Genomic DNA, 23,771 nt, shown 5'->3' with positions numbered 1-23,771 from the left:
CAAACTTTTTTTTATTGGAATGAGTTTCTCCCCCCTCATGAGGAAATACTTAGTCTGGAATTGTACTGCCCCACACATCACAGGAGTTAGAGTGGGCAAGGGACGGAATACGGAAAGCTCCATTGAATTTGGGTGGGATTTTAACGATTTCGAGCCGAGCAAGATAGTAAAATCCCACTCCTGTTTCTGCTTGATGTTTTTTTTCATTTGATATCTGACTTGTACTTGTAAATGTGTAACTGATATTTCTGTGACACAGCTTTGGTACTGCGGCAAATGATCTTACTAGATGTAGAGGTACATATTTGTACTGGCAAACTGCTCGCTGACCTGTAAACATGTTTTTGGTTGCAATATTTTACAAATTTTGTTCGCCATGGTATTCTAATACTACTACTGCTGTAATTTCATTGTGAGCTTTTAAAATAGCACTGCATTCTGAAAATAGCAGCTAAAAAATTCAGCTTACAGTCAAATTTTTCTGCTGAAGTGTCTTGAAGGACCTAAAACTAGCTAGACCTTCGACTTTGGACCTCACTTTTTCTTCCATTGTTGTGTTTTAAATGCAAGGAGAACTATTGTTCTGCTATAATTGAGGATTTTTTTCGTGTCTATTATTTAAAGCATGTACATTAGACTGATCTGCTGTCAACATTTACAGTTGGACCACTGACTATCAGCTTTCAGAAAATTCCAGTTATGAGCAAAATTGCAAGAAAAAATCCATACGTTCAAGTTGGTGGACGATACACTCCCCCACACTGCAAAGCTCAATATAAAACAGCAATCATTGTTCCTCATCGAAACAGGGAGACACATTTGCGCCATCTTCTGTATTACCTTCATCCATTTTTGCAGCGCCAACAGCTTCAGTATGCAATATATGTCATCCATCAGGTAATTAACTTGAGGCATATTTGCCAGCATTATTAATTATTTTTGGTTGTGAGTTTTAAGTTTTTAAAATTATTACTAATTTTATTATTGTGCTTTAAAAACCTTTCACATTCATACAGAATGCTACCATTATTTTCAAATCTATAGTAGAAATGTATTGATCATGCTCAGAGATATGTTGATTTTTGGAACAAATACTGTATGCATCAAAATTTCATCCATAACTTTTTCATCCTTATTTTAGCTATTGTTAGCTATTTTGATGACTGAGTTACGGTTTTGTTGCTTCTAACAGTACAGTACCATAGGATCTAATGTCACAATTCAGCTATGATTAATCCTAATTTTACAATCATCTGATTGAGCCCTTGACTTATATTTTGGCTATTGTTTAATGTAATTATAATTTTGATTATTCACTTGGTTTGATTTTTTGTTCTATGCCATTCTTTGCCTTCAATAAGCTGGTTTTTCCTACCACCACCAGAGAAATTGTAACTAATGTGAACAACAGTCGTTTCTGCGGAAATTAAAACTGGCCCAGAAATTTCTGGAGTCTCATACATCCAAAGCATTTGGTTCATTTCCAGCAGAAACAGTTCCTTTTTAAATAATGATGCAACTACAAACTTACTTAGCGTGGCACAATTTCCTCAGACCTTTGAGCAACTCTGAGATTGGTACTGAAGCAAAGCTGATTGACATTGACATTATGGAGCTCATTTGCCATAAGCCATTTGGATTTGTGCTAGTATTTTTGGTCACTTTCACTTGGATGACAAAATAATGGCGTAGGTGAAGGTATTTAAATTTAACTGTCAAAAACTCATCAAAACATCTAAACCCAATATATTTTTGTGTGTACGACACTGTACATACCAATGACATGGGAGTGGGGAGAACTGAAGGCTAGCTTGCTCATCATACAACTTATTTAGGATTGAGCTTCTAGCCTTCAGTCTGCTTTTTCAGCCAGTGGATACTTAAAGTAAATATACCATCAACATTCAACTTTAATGTTTTCTGTTTTGTTTTACAGTTGTGTAAAGTAGTGTTTTTTAACATTTGGATGACCGAGAGATTCTCACAAACTATCAGCTTTCTGTTTACGGTTTCAAAAATAAGCAATAAATGTTTTCTGATCATTTTGATCACACAAGGCTTGCTTGGGTACCCCAAGATTGAGATTTTGTTCTGAAAGAATTGTGGCTGTCATTGGATAAAAACATCGGAATTGCAGTAGGCCAAATGAAATCACAACTCCATATACCCTGCCTTTATCCCATATTCCTTAATACATTTGGATAACTAATATCTATCAGTGTTAGGTTAAAATGAACAATTGATCTAATGCAATTTGCCATTTGTGGAAGAAATTCCAACTTGCACCACTCTTGTGAACAAGTTTCACTCCTACTCAGCAAGGAATTAGACATATACTCGACAACTTCTGGTAAGACAAGGTCACCAAATCAGAAGTCTGGGAATATACTAATTCCATCAGCTCATTTCTAAACAACATCTGAGTAGGACTGACTCTTGGAGGCTATGTGCACTAATTCTAGGTTGTCCAAGCAACAAAAAATAGGGTAGATAAAAGCTAACAGTTCTTTTAAAAACTCAAATCAGCTCTTCTAAATTCCTGGAAATACAACTCTACTTTGTTTAATCTCTCCTCAATTTAACACTTAAATACTATCATGTTGTAGTTAATAAATTAGCGATGTTTATTGCACCTTGCAGGGTATATGCCTTTCAAATCCTAACCATTCAATTTTTAATGTTTAATGGATTATAAATATTGAGGTAGCAAACTAATCACCAGATTCATTTCACTTTTCACACAATGTATACTTCAGAATTTGCTTTGCAGGATGTTTTCAGGAGGAAAAAATCCATGTTATGTTATAATTTAATATGCTGAGAGTTGTGATTATAATTAGGATTGTGTTGCAGTTTTGTAAAAAAACTGGTTAGAGACAGTGTTGTCCTAATGCAGGGTTGGAATAGTTGTTTCCAAAGCTTTTATTATTGAACTGAAGCTGAAAGCTCGTCTGCACAAGAATAGTTACATTCATTAAACCTCAACTTTACAAACTAGCAATCATAATACATAAGACAAGGTCAATTAATAGTACCAGTCTGTAAATCCTATTTGGCGTTGAGTCTTAGTCTGAAACTTTGGTAGCTATGATATTGTTGGAAACCTTGAGCTGATGGTTTGTGCTGTGGATGGTGGTCAATTCTGTTAAGCATCACCTGGTGTGGAACAGGAGCCCCACTGTGGCATGGCAATATCTGCTATATTTGCTGCAGAGGAATCTTAGAATCCTTTCAGTGCAGAAGGAGGCCATTTGGCCCAGTCTGCGCTGACCACAATCCCACCCAGTCCCTATTCCCATAAACTCTCATATTTACCCTGCTAATCCTCCTGACACTAGAGTTAATTTAGCATGGATGATAACCTAACCTGCACAAATTTGGACTGTGAAAGAGAACCATGCAGACACAAGGAGAATGTGCTGAGGCTGCACAGACAGTGAGCGGAGACTGGAATTGAACCCGGGCTTCTGGCACTGAGAGGCAGCACTGTTAACCACTGTGCCACAGAGGCTGCAAAGATATAGAATTTCTGGCTTCTGGGCCCTCTTCTTGGCCAGCTGAGTTTTCAGTTTATGCATGCCTCTTCCAGTTCCTCTCAACAGTCAGCCTCCAGAGTTCATACTGTCAGTGACTGTCTTCCAGTTGTCAGTGTTATTTGCCGCCATCTTGTTGTGCTTGTGCGTGTCCTTTCAGCAAAGGTATGGTTGCCCAGGAGATTGTGACCCAATGGCGAATTGACCATACAGAAGGCCTTTGGGTATTTGGCTCTAATCCATCTGATGAATGTGGCAAAGCCAGCCCAGACATTCATTAGAAATGATCTGGTGAAACCATCACGTTCCCGGACCTCGGATTTGGTGACCTTGTCTTACTGGAAGATGAGTGCTGTCCTAAGGGGAGGGTGCTAAATTGGGGGAAGGCTAGATACAGCTGGATTAGGCAGGAGCTTAGGAATACAGACTGGGATAGGCTGTTGGAGGGCAAGACCACGTTAGGCATGTGGGAGTCTTTCAAGGGAAAACTGCAATGGGTGCAGGAAAGGTATGTGCCAGTTAGGAGGAAGGATGGGAAAGGTAGGATTAGAGAGCCGTGGATTACTAGAGATATAGAAGACCTGGTTAGGAAGAAACGAGAGGCATATGTCAGATCTAAGCAGCTGGGAACGGAGAGAGCGTTGGACGAATACAGAGAGAGTAGGAGGGATCTCAAAAGGGGAGTTGAGAGCAAAAAGGGCATATGAGATGGCTTTGGCAGGTAGGATTAAGGAAAATCCAAAGGCATTTTACTCCTATCTTAGGAGCAAAAGGGTGGCTAGGGGTAAAATCGGTCCCCTCAGGGACAGACGAGGGGAATTGTGCTTAGAGGCTGAGGGAATGGGGGAGATCATGAATGAATAATTTGCATTGGTATTCACGAAGGAGAGGGGCTTGATGTCTGGTACAGCCATCAAGGGAGCGGTAGACCAACTGAAAGATCTATCGATTATGAGGGAAGAAGTGTTAGGGCTTTTAGGTAGCATTAAAACCGATAAATCTCTGGGGCCTGATGGCATTTATCCTAGGCTGCTTAGGGAGGTGAGAGATGAGATTGGGCCTCTGACACAAATCTTTGTCTCTTCTTTGGACACAGGCGAGGTCCCAGAGGACTGGAGGATAGTGAACGTGGTACTGTTGTTTAAAAAGGGTAGGAGGGATAACCCGGGTAACTATAGGCTGGTGAGTTTAACATCAGTGGTAGGCAAGTTGATGGAGAGGATTCTTAGGGATAGGATGTATGAGCACTTGGAGCGTTGCGATCTGATTAAGGATACGCAGCATGGCTTTGTAAAGGGGAAGTCTTGCCCTACGAATTTGAGGAGGTGACAAAAACAGTCGACGAAGGACGAGCCGTTGATGTCATCTATATAGATTTCAGTAAGGCGTTTGACAAAGTCCCTCATGGTAGGTTGGTAGAGAAGATTAAAGCTCATGGGATGCGTGGCCAGGTATCTAGATGGGTTGAGAACTGGCTTGCAAAGAGGAGTCAGAGTAGTAGCGGAGGGGTCCTTTTCTAGCTGGAGGTCTGTCACTAGTGGTGTGCCGCAGGGCCCAGTACTGGGACCTCTTCTCTTTGTAGTGTATATAAATGATTTGGAAGAGGGAGTAAGTGGTGTGATCAGCAAATTTGCTGATGACACCAAGATGGCTGGATTGGCGGGCAGTGAGGAGCAGTGTCTGGCAATACAATAGGCTGGTATATCGGGCAGATACATGGCAAATGGAGCTTAATCCGGATAAATGTGAGGTGATGCATTTTGGCCGGAATAATGTAGGGGGGAGTTGTATGATAAAGGGTAAGCCCATAAGGAGTATAGAATCGCAGCGAGACCTGGGGGTGCAAGTGCACAAGTCTTTGAAGGTGGCAGTACAAGTGGAGAGTGTGGTGAAGAAAGCCTATGGTATGTAAGCCTTTATAGGAAGGGGTACATAATATAAGAGCTGTAGTCTAATGTTGCAGTTGTACAGAACGTTGGTTAGGCCGCATTTAGAATACTGCGTCCAGTTCTGGTCGCCTTACTACTGGAAGGACATGGAGACTCTGGAGAGAGTGCAGAGGAGGTTTACCAGGATGTTGCCTGGTATGGAAGGACTGGGGTATGAGGAAAGATTGAATAAATTGGGGCTCTTTTCCCTTGAAAGACGGCAACTGAGGGGGGATCTAATAGGGTATAGATAGAGTAAACAGAGGTAAGCTATTTCCTATGATAGAGACACACAGGACAAGGGGACATGGGCTTAAGGTGAGGGGGGAGAGGTATAACAACAGATATTAGAGGGAGGTTTTTCACACAGAGGGTTGTGGGGGTATGGAATGCTCTGCCGAGTAAGGTGCTGGAGGCAAGCACGCTAGAGTCATTTAAGAGTAACTTAAACAGGCACATGAGTGGGTTGGAGATGGGTGGATATAGGAGATTGTTTTAAATAAGGGTCATTAACATTGGGGCGTCCCTGGTAAGGTAAATGGATATGGTACGATAATGTTTTTTTTCTTTTTTCATTCACAGGTTTTAAGTCGGTCCGCCTTGTTGTCCAACGAGGGGCATACACGCGATGGGTCGTACTTGGGCTGCTCTTGGTTGTTCAAGATTGGCCTAGTGCTGCTTGTCGTTAGTGTGTGCTTAAACTAGACCAGATACTGGGCAAGACAACAGCTCAGTGACTATCACTGATTGCTGTGCAGACACATGGATTTGGGCCAGTGTCTGTGGGAGTTTGCGCATTCTCCCCATGCTTGCGTGGGTTTTCTCCGGGTGCTCCGGTTTCTTCCCACACCCCAAAGATGTGCTATTAGGCTGAGTGGCAGTAATAAATTGTCCTTAAATTAGTTTCCCTCAATGTGGATGGCCATAAAACATTAGATAAGGGTCATGGGTGGAGGGGGGTACTGGTGGTGTTAAGATGGCAGCGTAGGCTTGTTGGGCTGAAGGGCCTGTTTCCCGGGCTGTTTTTGTTCTTTGTTCTCTATATCTGATTCCTCACTGAATAGGATAAATAACATCTTGCAAGCATGACACTTTCTTAGAAATAATAATTTGAAGTACCAAGTTACTAAACAAAATTTAATGGAAGAGGACCACAGATAATGCTACACCATATCTCTCCAGGTTCTTCTGGGGTGTGAGGGAGATGAGCACAAAATAAAGTAGTCTGGGTTGATGCCTATCATTGCCAGCCATTCCAAACTGCAATCCTGTCCCCAGTTGAAGTCAGGCCTGGCGTTATCAATGAATCCTTGGACTAGGAGTCAGAGTTGAGTGAGCTTCTGCCGGCAGAGGATCAAATATAGAACAGAGAGCACAATGGCAGCTTCTCCTGACAGGCAGTGTCAGTAGCAGCTAGTACCTTGGCCAGACATGATTCGCTTTTCCAGAACTGGACTGGTCTCCAGCTCTCTGCTGCCTGTTCATGACAGTTGGTAGGAATGACCACCAGACAGTCCTTGTTGAGACCAAGTTCCATTTTCACACTGAGCGTTGCATCGGTTATACTATGTGACATGACCACCATGCTAAGTGGCCTAGATTCAGAATAAATTTAACAGTTCAAGATTGGACATCCATAAAGTGCTGTGGATGATCAGATTCAGTAGAAGTGTATTTCACAATCTGCAAATTAATGGTCTGGCATGTCCCTCACTTTTCCATTATCAGCAGGCTAGAGGAACTGCCCTGGCTCAGTGAAGAGTGCAGGAGAAAATGGCAGGAACAGCATTGAGCAAACCTAAAAATGTAGTGCCAACTTGCTGAAGTAATAACACAAGGCTAGATTTGCATGAAGCAGCATGTTATAGAACTAAACAATGCCATAACCATTGCATCAGATCAAAATTCTGCAGCCTTGTAACATTTGAACTTGAATGGTTGGACAATTTATGGTCTCAAATCTCTGTAGAGCTGATTTTTTTTTTGTTTGAAATTTAAAAACCCAGGTATTTACTAAAAGAATGAAGTTCTTGTTCACTGTAAATTTTTGCTATGAAAAATTTGAAACATGATTACTAATAGCTGCTGTGCATTTTAAATAGTCAGTTCTATTAAAGATATTAAAAGTACGATGAACACAGTTATTTATATTCTGTACCAAACTTCTCAACTCAAATTTCCTTCTACATCCCTTTTGGCTTAAACAGAAACTCATGTTAGATACAGAAATCAGAAAATGAACTATTTGGTCTGAATACTGTTTTAAAGGTTCTTATAAGGTCTGAGATTTCTTGAACTAGTTCTGGCAACACTCCCATGGCTGTAAGCTGCCAGTTCAATGTGGGCGTGGCTAGCATCTTAAATTTAGCCAGCTCTGGTCAGAGCTCTCTTGGTTTTGATGTTCTTTAACACCTGGGAGGCTAGGGAGGAGATTGCAGAGCCTTTGGCTTTGATCTTTATGTCATCATTGTCTTCAGGTATAGTGCCGGAAGACTGGAGAATAGCAAATGTTGTCCCTTTGTTGAAGAAGGGGAGTAGAGACTATCCTGGAAATTATAGACCGGTGAGCCTTACTTCTATTGTGGGCAAAGTTTTGGAAAGGATTGTAAGAGATACGATTTATAATCATCGAGAGAGAAATAATTTGATAAGGGATAGTCAACACGGTTTTGTGAAGGGTAGGTCGTGCCTGCCTCACAAACCTTATTGAGTTCTTTGAGAAGGTGACCAAAGAGGTGGATAAGGATGAAGCAGTTGATGTGGTGTATATGGATTTCAGTAAAGCGCTTGATAAGGTTCCCCATGGTAAGTTACTGCAGAAAATACAGATGCATGGGATTGAGGGTGATTTAGCGGTTTGGATCAGGAATTGGCTAGCTGAGAGAAGACAGAGGGTGGTGCTTGGTGGGAAATATTCAACCTGGAGTTCAGTTACTAGTGGTGTACCGCAGGGATCTGTTTTGGGGCCGTTGCTGTTTGTCATTTTTATAAATGACCTAGATGAGGGTGTAGAAGGATGGGTTAGTAAATTTGCAGATGGCACTAAAGTCAGAGGAGTTGTAGACAGTGCGGATGGATGTTACAGTTTGCAGAGGAACATAGCTAAGCTGCAGAGCTGGACTGAGAGGTGGCAAATGGAGTTTAATGTGGAAAAGTGTGAGGTGATTCACTTTGGAAGGAGTAACAGGATTACAGAGTATTGGGCTAATGGAAAGACTCTTGGTTGTGTGGATGAGCAGAGAGATCTTGGTGTACATGTGCATAGATCCCTGAAAGTTAACACCCAGGTTGATAGGGTTGTTAAGAAGGCGTACGGTGTGTTAGCTTTTATTGGTAGAGGGATTGACTTTCGGAGCCATGCGATCATGTTGCAGCTGTACAAAACTCTGGTGCAGCTGCACTTGGAGTTTTGTGTACAGTTCTGGTCGCCACATTATAAGAAAGATGTGGAAGCATTGGAAAGGGTGCAGGGGAGATTTACCAGGATGTTGCCTGGTATGGTGGGAAGGTCTTATGAGGAAAGGCCGAGGGACTTGAGGTTGTTTTCGTTAGAGAGAAGAAGGTTAAGAGGTGACTTAATTGAGGCATACAAGGTGATCAGAGGATTAGATAGGGTGGACAGTGAGTGCCTTTTTCCTCAGATGGTGATGGCTAACACGAGGGGACATAGCTTTAAATTGAGGGGTGATAAATGTAGGACAGATGTCAGAGGTAGGCTCTTTACTCAGAGGGTAGTAAGGGTGTGGAATGCCCTGCCTGCAGCAGCAGTGGACTGCCAACTTTAAGGGCATTCAAATGGTCATTGGATAGACATATGAATAATATTGGAATAGTTTAGGTTAGAGGGTCATTAGATTGGTTCAGTGCAACATCGAGGACCGAAGGGCCTGTACTGTAATGTTCTATGTTCTATATCTAGATCTCTTTCTTCTCAGCTTGGCTATTCCTAGAAATCTGGCTCTTTCAGTTGACAAGAGTTTTAGCCAACATACAAAATTTCAACTGACTCCTGCACGACCATATTCCAAAACTAAGTAGTAAACTTCTTGGACGCAAACATACTTAGGACCCTACTGACCCCTCTCCCGGGCATGCCTACATTGAAATTCTGTTCTTGTCATTCTCCATCTTGTTTTCTCTCCCAGTTCTGATAAAAGATCACAGACCTGAAAGGTTAATTTTGTTTTTCTCCACGTAAACTAAAGCTATTTCTGCTCTTTTTTCAAATAATTGGCATCATTCAGTGGCAACTTGTATAGATGTTGAGATTTTACTCTATTAGCTTCCACATAGATTGGGGTAAGTAGACTATAGATTCAGTTCAAAAATTCAAGTGTTTTACGGAGCCTGCCTTGATCACAGGTTTTGCACTTTGAATTTGGCTAGGATGTGCATATGTTTCACCTCAGGTATGATTCAAATGGCCCAATAAGAAGCTTTTATCAAACAATGTTCATTTAAGAATATAGTTACATGTACAGAAAGAAAATTAGCAATAACTTTTATCAACTGCAAACAAAAACAAAACAACCATGATAACGTACTACCCTTAACAAAGGTCTCTAAGATGTCCCAATCATACCAAACCATTAACAAAAAAACCTTCCATAGGTTAAGCACAGCAAAGACCAGTGCTCAGGTGATTCTGGAACTGAATCCTTTGGATGAATGCTGCAGTTCTCTTGATAACTCAGAGCAGTTTGAAGTTAGAACAGCTTCCCAGTGCACCAGGGAGAGACTCTGGTTAAGCCACCAACAACAGATTTTCTACCGCAGGAAGGCAAGAAGCCTTGTTTTCAGCTAACCAGCAGAATTTCCCTAACCCAGAGATGGGGATAGAGATAGACACTTCCTTCCAGCTTGACATCCTTTTTAAAAACTAAAACCTGCAGCTCAAACTGAAAGTAAAAGAGCTACTGTTACCTGGCCTGTAAACATTTCCTCCTGACAATGCAGAGTCACAAAACTAATTCCCAAAGTAAAAATAACACCCCTTTAAGACACTGAGCAATAAGATGGCTCCTATTAGACAACCCAACATTAATGACATCAGCTAAGGCTGTGAGTTGCAGACAGCATGATATATAAAAAAAAATTTAAGGATACACTAAAAGTTAATGAAAATTTTCATGATTAGTTTTTACAGTTATGTCCACCATATTTAATTTAGTCATGAACCATGTTTCTTTCTTAACATAACAGTGGATTATTAGTAGTGACCATAATATGGTTGAATTCAATGTTTAAAAGACAAACATTAAGCAGCTACTAAGATTGTAGATTTAAGAATGGTTGATTTCAATATGATAAAACTGCACAGTAAACTGGGTAAATCTGTTAATTGGTAAAATGACAGATTGTGAGAGGTATTCAGAAAATGCATTATGCAACCAATTTATATTCCTAAAGAACAAGTGTTTTACTTGCAGGAAAAAGACATTCATGAACCTCAAGGTGAAAAAGTAACAAATCATAGCACTGATCCTGGCAAATGGACAAATTACAAAGAGCAGCAAATGGTGACAAAACAATATGGGGTATGAAAAGGTATCTCTTTGTATATCAAAATGAACACTACATTGGGAAAAGAGCGGGTGGTCAAAGTGGGCCTCTTGTTATACCAGTGATGTTATTGACAAGGAGAACATAATGTATTATTTCTATCATTATTTACTGTACAGTTGTGGAAGAGGACAGCATGTCCTTCCAAGGAAACTATTGTTGAATCTGTTACAGGGGCTAGAAGAAATTAAGGGTAAACCAAGTAACAGTAATGGAGAAACGAATGACACTAAAGAACAGACAATCCCCAGGGTCGGCTGCTTCCCCTTGTCGAGATTTTAAAAAAGTAGATGAGGAAATTACAAATGCCCTGACTATAATCTTCCAGAGTTCTCAATTCTGGAACTGTTTACGTTGGAAAATTGAGTGGGTCATTCAGCTTAAGAAAGGTGACAGAGAAAATAGGGAATTATTGAGCAATTAGCCTAAAGACTATTGTCATGATGATGTGACACGTCCGTATGGAATATTAGTATTTAATTTCATCAGCTAGTCAGATATATATTGAATTTCTTTAAAAGGAATAAAAGCAAACCCTGCAGATGCTGGAAATTCTACCTGGCTGAAAAATGCTGCCTCACAGCATCAGGAGCCCTGGTTCGATCCCCGGTTTGGATCTATATGAAGTCTGCACATTCTCCCAACGTCTGCATGGGTTTTCTCCAGGTGCTCAAGTTTCCTTCCACAGTCTGAAAGATGAGCTGGTTAGGTGCATTGGCCACGCTAAATTCTCCCTCCATGTACCCGAACAGGTGCTGGTGTGTGGCGACAAGGGGATTTTCACAGTAACTTCATTGCAGTGTTAATTTAAGCCTACTTGTGACACTGATAAATATACTTGTACACTGAATCTGAAATAAAAACTGAAAATGATCGATAACCTCAGCAGATCAAGCAGCATCTGTAGAGAGGGAAATAGTTAACGTTTTGAGTCCATGTGACTCTTCTACAGAACTGAAGAGGCATAGAAGTATAATGAATTATGTAGTTGGAGAGGGCAGAAAAGATCCAGGATAGGTTGGAGCTAAGGAGAGATTGACAAAAATGTCATGGATGTAAGACCCAGGGGATGTTAACGGTGGTATTAGCACCAAAGAAGTGCTAATATTGGCATAAAGGGAAGGTAGCTGACTGTGATAATAAATGAACAAAGCTCAGTGGAAGCAAAGCTGAAAAACAAGGGGCAGATGGCCCTGTAGGGAAGAGATGGGGCTGTACTGGTGTATGGCTTGACGTGGAACTTGCAGGTGAAGTGTGTTCATTTTGTCTGCTGCTCTTGTTCCGTTAGGTGGTGGAAGTCAAGTTTGGAAGGTGCATTCAAAAATATCTTGGTGAGTTGTTGCATTGCAGCTTGTAGATGGTAATCACTGCTGCTATGGCAATGGACAAAGTAAATGTTTAAGATGGTGCATGGGGTACAGATCAAGCAGGCTGTTTTGTCCTGGATGGTACACATCTTGTGAATTTTGGGGGATGCATTCATTCAGGTAACTGGAGAATATTTGATTGTACTCTTGACTCATGCCCTTTAGATGATGACCAGGCTGTGTGGTGACAGGAAATGAGATATCCACCACAGACCTGCTTTTAGATATGGTTGGTCCAGTCAGCTTCTGGTCAATGGTAGTCCCCCATTTGTTAGAGGATAAAGCAACAGTAATGTCATTGAATGCTAGTGGGAGATATTTAGATTCTCTTTTGGAATCGGCCATTGACTGGCACTTGAATGTCAAGTAACATGCATACTGTATATCAGCCCAAGTTTAAGTCATTGAAGATAGTTGCAAAAGCTTCTGCTGTGTCTTTAGCACTATTGTGCTGAGCTCCCCATCAATGAGGGTGGAAATGTTTGGCCATCACCCAAGTTTGAGTGATATTCCTTACAGGAATCTATGTGGATAGATTGCTTCACTATCTTGGGTGATGTGAATAGAATATTATGCAATTATCAAGTGAACTTCCTCACTTCCGACCAGGTGGGAAGACTTAATAAAGCAGCTAAAGAGGGTTGTGTTTAGCTTACTACCCTGAGGATCTCCTACAGTGATGATGTGGCAGAGATGATTGACATCCAAAAACTGTAACTATCTTCCTCTGGTTCTATGTATGACTCAAATCAGTGTGCTGCTTTGATGTCACCTCTTGAATTCAGTTCTTTCGTTACATTTGGACCATGGTTGTAATGAGGTCTGGAGTTGCATTACCCTAGCAGAACCTAAGCTGATTAAATACTGCTTGAAAGCACTGTTGTTAATATCACACAATATTTTGCTGTTTGAGAGTAGGTTTTTGGGGCATTAAATGGCCAGATTGGCTTGTCCTTTTCATGGACAGTAGATACCTGAGATATTTTCCACCTTATCTGGTAGATACCAATGTTATAACAGTTCTGCAAGAGCTTTCCTAGGCAGCTGACTAGTTCTGCAGCACGTCTTCAATGCTGCTGAGTTGTTTTTTGGGACCCGTTGCCTGTGTTCTATTTGGCCATTTCTTTATCATGAGGAGTAAGTTGAGTTCTCTGAAGGCTGACATCTGTGATGCTGGGGACTTCAGGACGGGGCAGAAGTGAATGACCCACAGTTTGATTGAAGATAGTTGCAAAAGCTTCTGCTGTGTCTTTAGCACTATTGTGCTGAGCTCCCCATCAATGAGGGTGGAAATGTTTGGCCATCACCATTCACGACTGGTGTGGCAGCATTGCAGACCTTTAATGTGAGCTGAATGTTATGGGTTTTCTATTTCTGATGCTTAGCATGCAGTCCAGAGCTTCTCAAAATTGACATTTCAGATTTAGGTATGCTGGATGCTGCACGTTCTATTCTCTCTTGCACTTCTTATTGAACAAAGATTGATCCTTGGGTTGATGGTAATAGGGCGAGAGACATGCCAGGTCATGGAATTACAGTTTGTGGTTGAGTACAATTCTGCTGGTAGCCCATAATTCCCCTTGAATGTCCATGCATATTAGCCCTGTTCTGAATCGCAACTGATCAGTGAGCAGAATAGATTTGTAAGGGCAAGCCATAATCTGATGAATTTGGCTGAATTTTGTTTGAAGAGGTAACTCAAGTAGTAAATAATGAAATATTTAGTGGTGTTATTAAAGATGCTTCAGAAGAATTTGATAAGGTACCTCGGGCTGTTGAAGTACATGAAATTGAAGGTAAATTATTGACCTGATTTAGAAGTGGGCTGAGCGGCAAGAGACAAAGGAGGCATAATTGGCTGGTACTGTAATTAGCAGGCTAGGAGTAATGGTGTCCTGCAAGGTTCTGTGTTGGGACATCACTGTTTGCGTTCGTTGGCAACTTAGATGGAACAAAAAGCCACATATTCATGTTTGTTGAAATCACAAAGATAGGAGATGATGAAAACATACAATTACAAAATATTAATAGATTAAGTGAATGAGCAAAACCATGGCAAGTAGTTTCAATGTAGGCAAATGGGAAGTCATCCGCATTAGATCTGAAAGAGATCGAACAGGTACGTTCTAATTGATGAAAAATTGGGAAACAGTGGAAGTCCAAATAGACTTTGGCAGGGGTGGGGTATGGTAGGGTGGAACCTAAGTACTTAAATCATTTAAGTGGTATGAGCAGGTACAGAAAATAATCAGGCCAATGGACAACTCAAAGGCAAATCAAGTGGGGCAGTGTGGTGGCATAGTGGTTAACACTGCTGCCTCACAGTGCCAGGGATCCAGGATCAATTCCTGGCTTGGGTCACTGTATGTGTGGAGCTTGCACGTTCTCTCTGTGCCTTCGGGGGTTTCCTCCGGGTGCTCCGGTTTCCTCCTCCAGTCCAAAAGATACGTTTGTTAGGTGCATTGGCCATGCTACATTCTCCTTCTGTGTACCTGGACAGGTGCCTGAGTGTGGCGACGAGAGAATTTTCACAGTAACTTCATTGCAGCGTGTAAGCCTATTCGTAACTAAGAAATAAGCTTTAAAGTCTCAAATAATGGGGATGACACAAGGAATGTTAAAAAGACAAGCCTTAGCATTCACAATAAAGTGGATGTGTTAATCCCGCATACAGATGTAAATGGGTATGATATAGTCAGGATTACGGAAACATGGCTGCAGGGTGATTGGGGATGGGAACTGAACATTCAGGGGTATTCATATAGGAAGGCCGGACAAAAAGGAAAAGGCAGTGGGGCCGAATTGCTTGTTAAAGAGGAAATGAAAGCAGTAGTGAGGAAGGACATTTGCTCCAACAAAATGGAACCTGTATGAGTAGAGCTGAGAAACTTTTTACAGGCAAAAGATATGAGTGGGGGTTGTGTATAGACCCCAAAACTGTAGTGGTGAAGTTGGGGATGGCATTAAACAAGAAATTAGAGATGCATGAAATAAAGACACATCTGTAATTATGGATGACTTTAATCGGCATATAGATTGGGCTAATCAGGAGGAATTCCTAGAGTATATATGATTCTCTGACCAATACATTGAAGAACTAACTAGAGAACAGGCCATCTTAGAGTGGGTATTGTCTAACGAGAAAGGAATAATTGGCAATCCCGTTGTGAGGCCCCTTGAGGACGAGTGACTATAATATGATAGAATTCTTCATCAAGATGGAAAATGATGTAATTGATTCTGCGACTAGGGTCCTGAATCTAAATATTGGAAATTACAATAGTGTGATGCACGAATTGGCAATGGTGGATGGGGAAAATGACTTAAAGGGATAATGTTGGATAGGCAATAGCAAACATTCAAAGAGCACATGGGTGACCTGCAACAATTGTTCATCCCTGTCTGGTACAAAAGTAAAATGGGAAAGTTGATCAAACTATGGCTTACAAGGAAAATTAGGGATAATATTGGGTCCAAGGAAGTGGCGTAGAAATTGACCAGAAAATAAAGGAGAGCTGCAGATTGGGAGCTGTTTAGCATTCAGAAAATGAGGATAAAGGGATTGATTTATGAAAGGTGGGGGGAAAGAAGTGTAGTACAGTGAGCTTGTAGGAACATTAAAACTGACTGTTAAAGCTATAAGTATGTGAAGAGAAAAGTCTGGTGAAGACAAATGTAAGTCCTTTACAGTCAGAAACAATGAGCTTATAATAGGGAATAAAGAAATGGCTGACCAACTGAACACATACTTTGGTTCTGCCTTCACAAAGGAGGACACAAATAACATCTCAGAAATGTTGGGGAATACAGGGTTCAATGAGGGAGAGGAACACAAAGAAATTAGTATTAGTAGAGAAATAGTGTTGAGGAAATTAATGGGATTGAAGGCTGATAAATCCTTAGGGCCTGATCATCTATACTCCGGAGTACTCAAAGGAGTAGCCTTAAAATAGTGGATGCATTGGTGATTATTTTCCTAGATTCTGGAATAGTTCCTATAGATTAGCTATCCTCCAATGTAACCACACTATTTAAAAAGGGAAGTGGAGAGCAGACAGGGAATTACAGAGCAGTCAGCCTGATGTCAGTAATAAGATTTAATAGCAGAGCACTTGATCAGCATGGATTTATGAAAAGAAAATCATGCTTGGCAAATCTACTGGAATTCTTCAAGGATGTAATTAGTTGACTCAATGAGGAGGAGCCAGCAGATGAGGTTTATTTGGAGTTTTAGAAGGCTTTCGACAAAGTCCTATGTAAAAGATTAACTTGTAGTGTTAAAGTGCATGGGATTGAAGGCAGTGTATTCAGATGGATAGAAAACAGGAAACAAAGCGGAGGAGTGGCAGGCAGTGACTCACGGGATATTGCAGGGATCAGTGTTAGAACTTCAACTATTCACAATATATACGAATGATTTGGATGTAATACTTCTAAATTTGCAGATGACACAAAGCTGAGTGGGAGGGTGAGCTGTAAGGAGGATGTAGAGATAATTTGGATAAGTTGAATGTGTGGGCAAATGCACGGCAGAAGCAGTATAATGTGGATAAATGTGAGGGCATAGCAAAAACAGGAAGGCAGAATATCTTTGTAGCTCTTGATTGAGAGAAGGGAATGTGCAATGAGACTTGTTCTTGTACAAGTTGCTGAAAGTAAGCATGCAAGTGCAGTAGTAGGCAAATGGTATGTTAGCCTTCAAAACAAAAGGATTTGAGAATAAGAGCAGAGATGTCTTGCTGCAGTTATGCAGGGTATTGAACATAAGAAATAGGAGCAGGAGTAGGCCATTTGGCCCTTCGAGCCTGCCCCGCCATTCATTAAGATCATGGCTGATCTGTCGTGGCTCAGTTCCATATTCCTGCCCTCTCCCCGTAACCCTTAATCCCCTCTCTTATCAAAAACCCATCAATCCGCGTCTTAAAAATATTTAGCGAGGCAGCCTCCACCACCTCAACGGGCAGAGAATTCCAGAGATTCACCACCCTTTGAGTGAAGAAGTTCCTCCTCATCTCCGTTCTAAACCCCCCCCCCCCCCGCTTTATCTTGAGGCTGTGCCCCCTAGTCCTACTGTCCTTTCTGAGCGGGAAGAGCCTCTCCACCTCTATCCTATCCATCCCATTCATCATATACGTCTCAATGAGATCTCCCCTCATTCTTCTAAACTCTAACGAGTACAAGCCTAGTTTATTCAGCCTCTCCTCATAGCTCAACCCCCTCAACTCTGGCATCAGCCTAGTAAACCTCCTCTGCACTCCCTCCAAGGCCAAAATATCCTTGCGTAAGTACGGCGCCCAAATTGGTGAGACCACACTTCGAATATTGTGTGCAGTTTGATCTCCTTATCTGAGGAAGGATGCTGTTATAGAGGGACTGCAGTGAAAGATTACCAGACTAATTCTTGGGATGGCAGGACTGATGTATGAGAAGAGGTCAAGTCAGTTAAGATTATACTTGCTGGAGTTTAAAAGAATATGGGGGTAGAAACCTATAAAATTCTAAAAGTGCTAGACAGGTAGATGCAGGAAGTATGTGCTTAATAGCAGGGGAGTCTAGACCAGCAGTCACAGTATAAGAATGTGAGGTAAACCATTTAGGTCTGAGATGAGGAGAAATTTCTTCAGAGTGTGGTTAGCCTGTGGAATTCTCTACCACAGAAAGCAGTTAAGGCCAAGACATTTGTTTTCAAAAAGGCATTAGATATAACTTTTACGGCTAAGGGATCAAAGGTTATTCGGTGGCAGGGTGTTGGTGGTGGGAAGCTGAATTGGATAATCAGCCATGATAATGAATGGCGGAGATGGCTCGAAGGGCCACATGGCCTATTCCTGCTCCTATTTTCTGATTCTGGAATGATGACTTTTGTATCTAGAAGACGAGAATACAAGGGGGTTCAAGTCAGGTTTTAGCTAGACAAAGCCCTGGTTAGATCACATCTGAAGTATTTGAGAGTCGTTTTGGCCAGTGCATCTTGTGAAGGATACATTGACCTTAAAGGAGTGCAATGTAGATTTACCAGAATGATATCTGGATTAAATTACAATTAAATATTAAACAAAATAGAGTTGTAATCCCTGGAAGTTACAAGATTATTGGATGATTTAATTGAGGTTTTCAAGCTAGTATGGGGGAAACTGATAGGGCAATTGGGAGAAAATTTCTGCTAGTTGGAGAATCTATAGTGGGCATAGACTAAATGTTAGAATGAAGGGTAATGGAAGTTTGGAAGTCTCCTGCAAATGGCAATTGATGCTAGTTAAGATAATTTTAAAACTGAAATTAGTAAATTTTTGATATGAAACAAGGTGGGTATGAAGTTGGGTCACAGATCAGTCATGAGCTCATTTGAATTGCAAAACAGTCAAGAGGCATGAAATGGCCTACACCTGTTGCTTTTTTTTGTAGGTATCCACCTTGGAGAAGATGTGGTGCAGATGGATTAGAATGATACCAGGGCTGCACAACTAAGCATGTCTTAACTCAAAGCAAATCCTGTCTCCTCTTCTCTCTCCCACACCTTCCCCACTGTACTTAATTGATTGCCAGTCAAGCATTGTCTTGATTTTCAAATTCTAATCGTTATTTTCAAATCACTTCATGGTCTTGCCCTTCCAAATTTCTGTAATCCCCTTCAATCTAGAATCATTAGGTATTTGCATTCTTCAAACTATGACCTCTTGTGCATTCCTCGTTATAATTGTTGTATCCATGACTTCAGTTACCTAGAATTAAGGTTTGTAATTTTTTTCTTACAGCCTTCCATTTCTCTACCTAATTTTTCCCCCTTTAAGACATGCCTTAAAACCTTCCTCTTTGACCAGGTTTTTGGTCATCTTAACCTAGTATCTCAGTATCATACTTTATCACAATGAAACAACCCAAGACACATCATAGATGCATTATAGAATAAAGGCCCCATACAAATGTTAATTCTGGTTCGAAATTTGTAATAAATGTAATAGGCATTGTTCCATATCTAGGTTCATTGGCTTCCTTTTGTGCTGCAAGATCCTTTTAGCTTGATCTGTGCCATCTCTTATTAAAATCCATGTAGGGAGTAATAACTTAGAAATCCAATTTAAAAGAATCTCAAGATTTCAAAGTTTAAGACTTTTACTGCAACAAACAAACACATCAATATCACCTAAACATTAATTAGTAGGCAATTAACACTCTAAAATATATAAGCCATTTTTTATTAACATTTTAACACACTTTTAAATTCATACCACATTTGTACTTAACGTGCTCTTTGCATCATTTTAAAAAATTTCCAAGTCCAGGATGGATGTGAAAATGATCCGCTTTGTTTGGGTGTGTCCAAATCTGCTATTTTGTGCACTAAAGAGCAAAAGAAATTCTCAAACAGTTTCTCACCTGTAGGGAAAGGGGGTTGGGTCTTAAATTGCTTGAACGCTGGCCAAGAGCTGCAGAGGGCACAGTTACGCTTGTGCAGGTCTCTAGCAGCATAGGCTTATTACTCAGCCAGTGCTACTCTCAGCCAGCCTAAACAAAAAGCATCACTCCACGCGCCCCCGCCGCCGCCACCGCCCCCCCCCCCCCCCCCCACTACCACAGGGGCTCATGACCTATCGCAACCCCACCAGCCCGCACTGATCGAACCCCCCCCCGCCCCCCCATTGCCAGCCCAGCCACCCCACCATCGATCACTGCCCTCCCCATACTGATCCTTGATGCAGAGTGGCACTGGCCCTGTCTCCCTAGTAGGCCTGCCTCCTTGGTACTGCATGATTCACTGATGGGCAGTGCCAGGCTGGCAGTAATGTCCTTGCCCCTGACCTCCCCAAAGTTGTCTCAGGCTCATCAAATCAATGCAAAATAAGATTAAAGTTTTATTTGAATTATTCAGCCTCATGCTGGAAATGGGTGCGAGGCTGACCTCGCCAGATATCCAGTGCCGATAAGATTGAGAGAGACAGGAAGTCGGACGCAAACTTGATTTCTTGGCTCTTGTGTGATCTTACCAGCTCGCCATGCCCATTGACCAGCAGGACACAATGGTAAGATCACCCCTGCAGTCTTAACACAAATCTGCCCAAAATTACTCCCAGCTTCCAAAAGCTCCAGACTGTCTGGAAGTCAGTCTATCCAGAGCAAGAACCTTTTGCCTGTGAGTGTTTTGGTGTGAAACATAACACTTGGGTTTCAGTAAGTCATGACTTAGGTTCACCTGTCAACAGTAACTGTTGCTTGGCAGAGTCCAATACAACTTTATACCATCTCCCAATTCCAGGGCTTCCTGTTTTACCCTAATATAAACAGGTAGTCTGAAACACACAATTCCTGTGAAATCTGCTTTTACCACTCTTTTAAATAATACCTTCCTGATGTTGCCAAACCTCAAAGATTTTTTTCCCCTTGTAATTTCTCCTCTTGGTATCTGTGGCGTCTGGTTACCAATTCACAGTAGGAGGAAACAGTAACCAAGGTTAGCTGCTATCAAATCCTTTAACTTTGAACACCTCATATGGGAACTTTACTTGAGTTTGCTGCTCTTAAACAAACCTCTCTGTCACTGAAGTTCTTTATTCTTGGTATCACTGGTATATGATATATTGGTATATATCAGCAGAAATATATTCCAATGGTAAAGAAGGATTGTAAAGAAGGGGTAACCAGCCATGGTTATCAAAGGAAACAAAGGAGAGTATTAAATTAAAAGCTGATGCGTTCAGAGTGGCTAAAAATAGTGGGCAATTAGAAGATTGGGAAAGATTTGAAAAAACAACAAAGAATGACTAAGAAAGTGATAAAGGAAGGAAAGATAGAGTATGAAGCTAAACTAGCTCTAAATATAAAAAAGATAGCAAAAACTTTTACTAAATATATAAAGAGGAGACTGGCTAGAGTGAATGTTGGATCCTTGGAGAACGAGAGGGGGGATTTAGCGGTGGGTAATGAGGAAGCGGCTGAGGCTTTAAATAAGTTTTTTGTCGGTCTTCACAGAGGAGGACACAAATAGCTTGCCAAATATTAAAGATAGAAGGATGGTAGGAGATGAGGTCCTTAATGACATTACTGTACTAGAGAGGTAGTGCTTGATAGACTAACAGGACTGAAGGTAGACAAGTCCCTGGGACTGGATGGAATGCATCCCAGGGTTCTGAAAGAAATGGCAGATGCCTTAGTAATTATTTATCAAAATTCGCTGGACTCCGGGGAAGTGCCAGAAGATTGGAAAATGGCTAATGTTACGCCTCTATTTAAAAAGGTATCAGACAAAAGGTAGAAAATTATAGGCCGGTCAGCTTAATGTCAGTAGTTGGAAAAATGCTAGAATCCATCATCAAAGAAGAAATAGCAAGACACCTAGAAAAGAACGGTTTGATCAAGCAGATGCAGCACGGATTCATGAAGGGGAAGTCGTGTTTAACAAATGTATTGGATTTCTGAGGATGTGACTAGTGTGGTAGACGGGGGAACCGGTGGATGTGGTGTTTTTAGATTTCCAGAAGGTGATCGTTAAGGTGCCTCACAAAAGGTTGCTGCAGAAGGTTAGGGTGCACGGAGTTAGGGATAAGGTGTTAGCGTGGATGGAGGATTGGTTATCTAACAGGAAGCAGAGAGTTGGAATCAATGGATGCTTTTCTGCTTGGCAATTGGTGACTAGTGGAGTGCCACAGGGATCGGTGCTGGGGCCTCAACTGCTTACCATTTACATAGACGATCTGGAGGAGGGGGCTGAATGTAGGGTAACAAAATTTGCTGATGACACAAAGATGAGTGGAAAAGCAAATTGCATGGAAGGTGCGGAAAGTCTGCAGAGGGATCTGGATAAGCTGAGTGAGTGGGCGAGGACCTGGCAGATGGAGTATAACATTAGCAAATATGAGGTTATCCACTTTGGTAGAAATAATAGTAGGAGGGATTATTATTTAAAGGATGAAAAGCTGCAGCATGATACAGTGCAGAGGGACCTGGGAGTTCTTGTGCACGAATTGCAAAAAACCAGTCTGCAGGTGATCAGGAGGGCGAATGGAATGTTGGCCTTTATAGTGAGGGGGATAGAATATAAAAGCAGAGGTCTTGCTGCAGCTGTACAGGGCACTGGTGAGGCTGCAATTGGAGTACTGTGTGCCATTTTGGTCCCCGCATTTACGAAAGGATATATTGGCCTTGGAGGGAGTACAGAGAAGGTTCACCAGGCTGATACCGGAGATGAGGGGGTTAGCTTATGAAGAGAGATTGAATAGACTGGGTCTGTACTCATTAAGAGTTTAGAAGGTGGAGGGGCGATCTTGTAGAGACTTTCAAGATATGAAGGGGCTGGATAGGGTAGAGGTAGAGATCCTTCCTGCTTAGAAAGGATAGCAGAACTGGAGGGCACAGCCTTAAAATAAGGGGAGGGGGATGCAGTTTAGAATGGAGTTGAGGAGGAACCCCTTCACTCTAAGGGTGGTGAATCTCTGGAATTCACTGCCCATTGAAGTGGTGGAGGCTACCTCGTTGAATATATTTAAGTCATGGGTAGATAGATTTCTGATAGACAAGGGAATTAAGGGTTCTGGGGAGACAGCGGACAAGTGGAACTGATCCACTTCAGATCAGCCATGATCTTATTGAATGGCGGGGCAGGCTTGAAGGGCTAGATGACCTACTCCTGTTTCTTATGTTTGTATTTTGGCAATTCTTCCCTATTCACCCTCCAATGCTTTGACATGCTCACTAAAATGTGTGTTACACAGAATAGTTAGAATATTTCATCTGCTGTCTATGGTCCCACTGCAATGGCTTGGAGCAGTTGTGATCCAGTTCTCAACGATGTATGTAACTGTCTTTCATAAAGGGTCTATTAACATAATTAGCAGTTTTGAAGTATGGAACAAATGTGGGAAATAGAAACATTCATTTTGGTGATCCAGTGGTGTTGTAAAATTGAATAAACTAGCTAAGTTTACATGTGGTCCACCTGGTCTGGGGTGTTTAATTATGACTTTGGATATTAGATTTTAATAAAAATCACCTTTGTTAATAAATCTACATTTTAAGCAGAGAGGCAGAACAAAGTAGTTAAAGCCATACAATATTGTTTAGCATCTAAGTGCGTGGCTGCAATAAAAATAAAATAATTGCGTTTTAACTGTTCTGTATTCTATGGACAGAACTTTTTCATACTATATTTTGGTATATGTGGGAGGTTTGGTGGTGCGTAACCCTTGGTGAGACCTTTTAATATCTTCCTGCTTTGAATTCAGGTCAACAATCTGATGAAATGAGCTTTGCAATAATAATGTTTTAAATTGGAAGACAATTTTCTAATCAAATACACATGTTGAAGCACATACACCTTGTGACACCCCCACCCCATAAATCTATTATTTGGAGAAGGCAGTTTTGAGCACACCCAAGCAACTTATGGT

At 41.3% G+C, this 23,771-nt stretch overlaps 1 protein-coding gene across 2 annotated transcripts in view; it reads left to right on the top strand.

Moving 5' to 3' along the window:
- The window catches only part of LOC145348925 (beta-1,4-galactosyltransferase 3-like), a 43,591-nt gene that overhangs the window by 10,739 nt on the left and 9,081 nt on the right, over positions 1-23,771 (top strand). The window contains exons 2-3 of one of the 2 annotated variants that reach the window (XM_080197015.1): positions 662-897; positions 10,891-10,998. In XM_080197015.1, coding sequence (XP_080053141.1) covers positions 662-897; positions 10,891-10,998 — 344 coding nt within the window. The remainder of the gene's footprint in view (positions 1-661; positions 898-10,890; positions 10,999-23,771) is intronic. The other variant, XM_080197016.1, reaches the window with a different exon arrangement.

This window comes from Carcharhinus amblyrhynchos, chromosome 10, assembly GCF_965287045.1.
Source record: "Carcharhinus amblyrhynchos chromosome 10, sCarAmb.v2.hapA, whole genome shotgun sequence".
NCBI lineage: Eukaryota > Metazoa > Chordata > Chondrichthyes > Carcharhiniformes > Carcharhinidae > Carcharhinus > Carcharhinus amblyrhynchos.
This window is presented reverse-complemented; position numbering and strand designations above follow the sequence as displayed.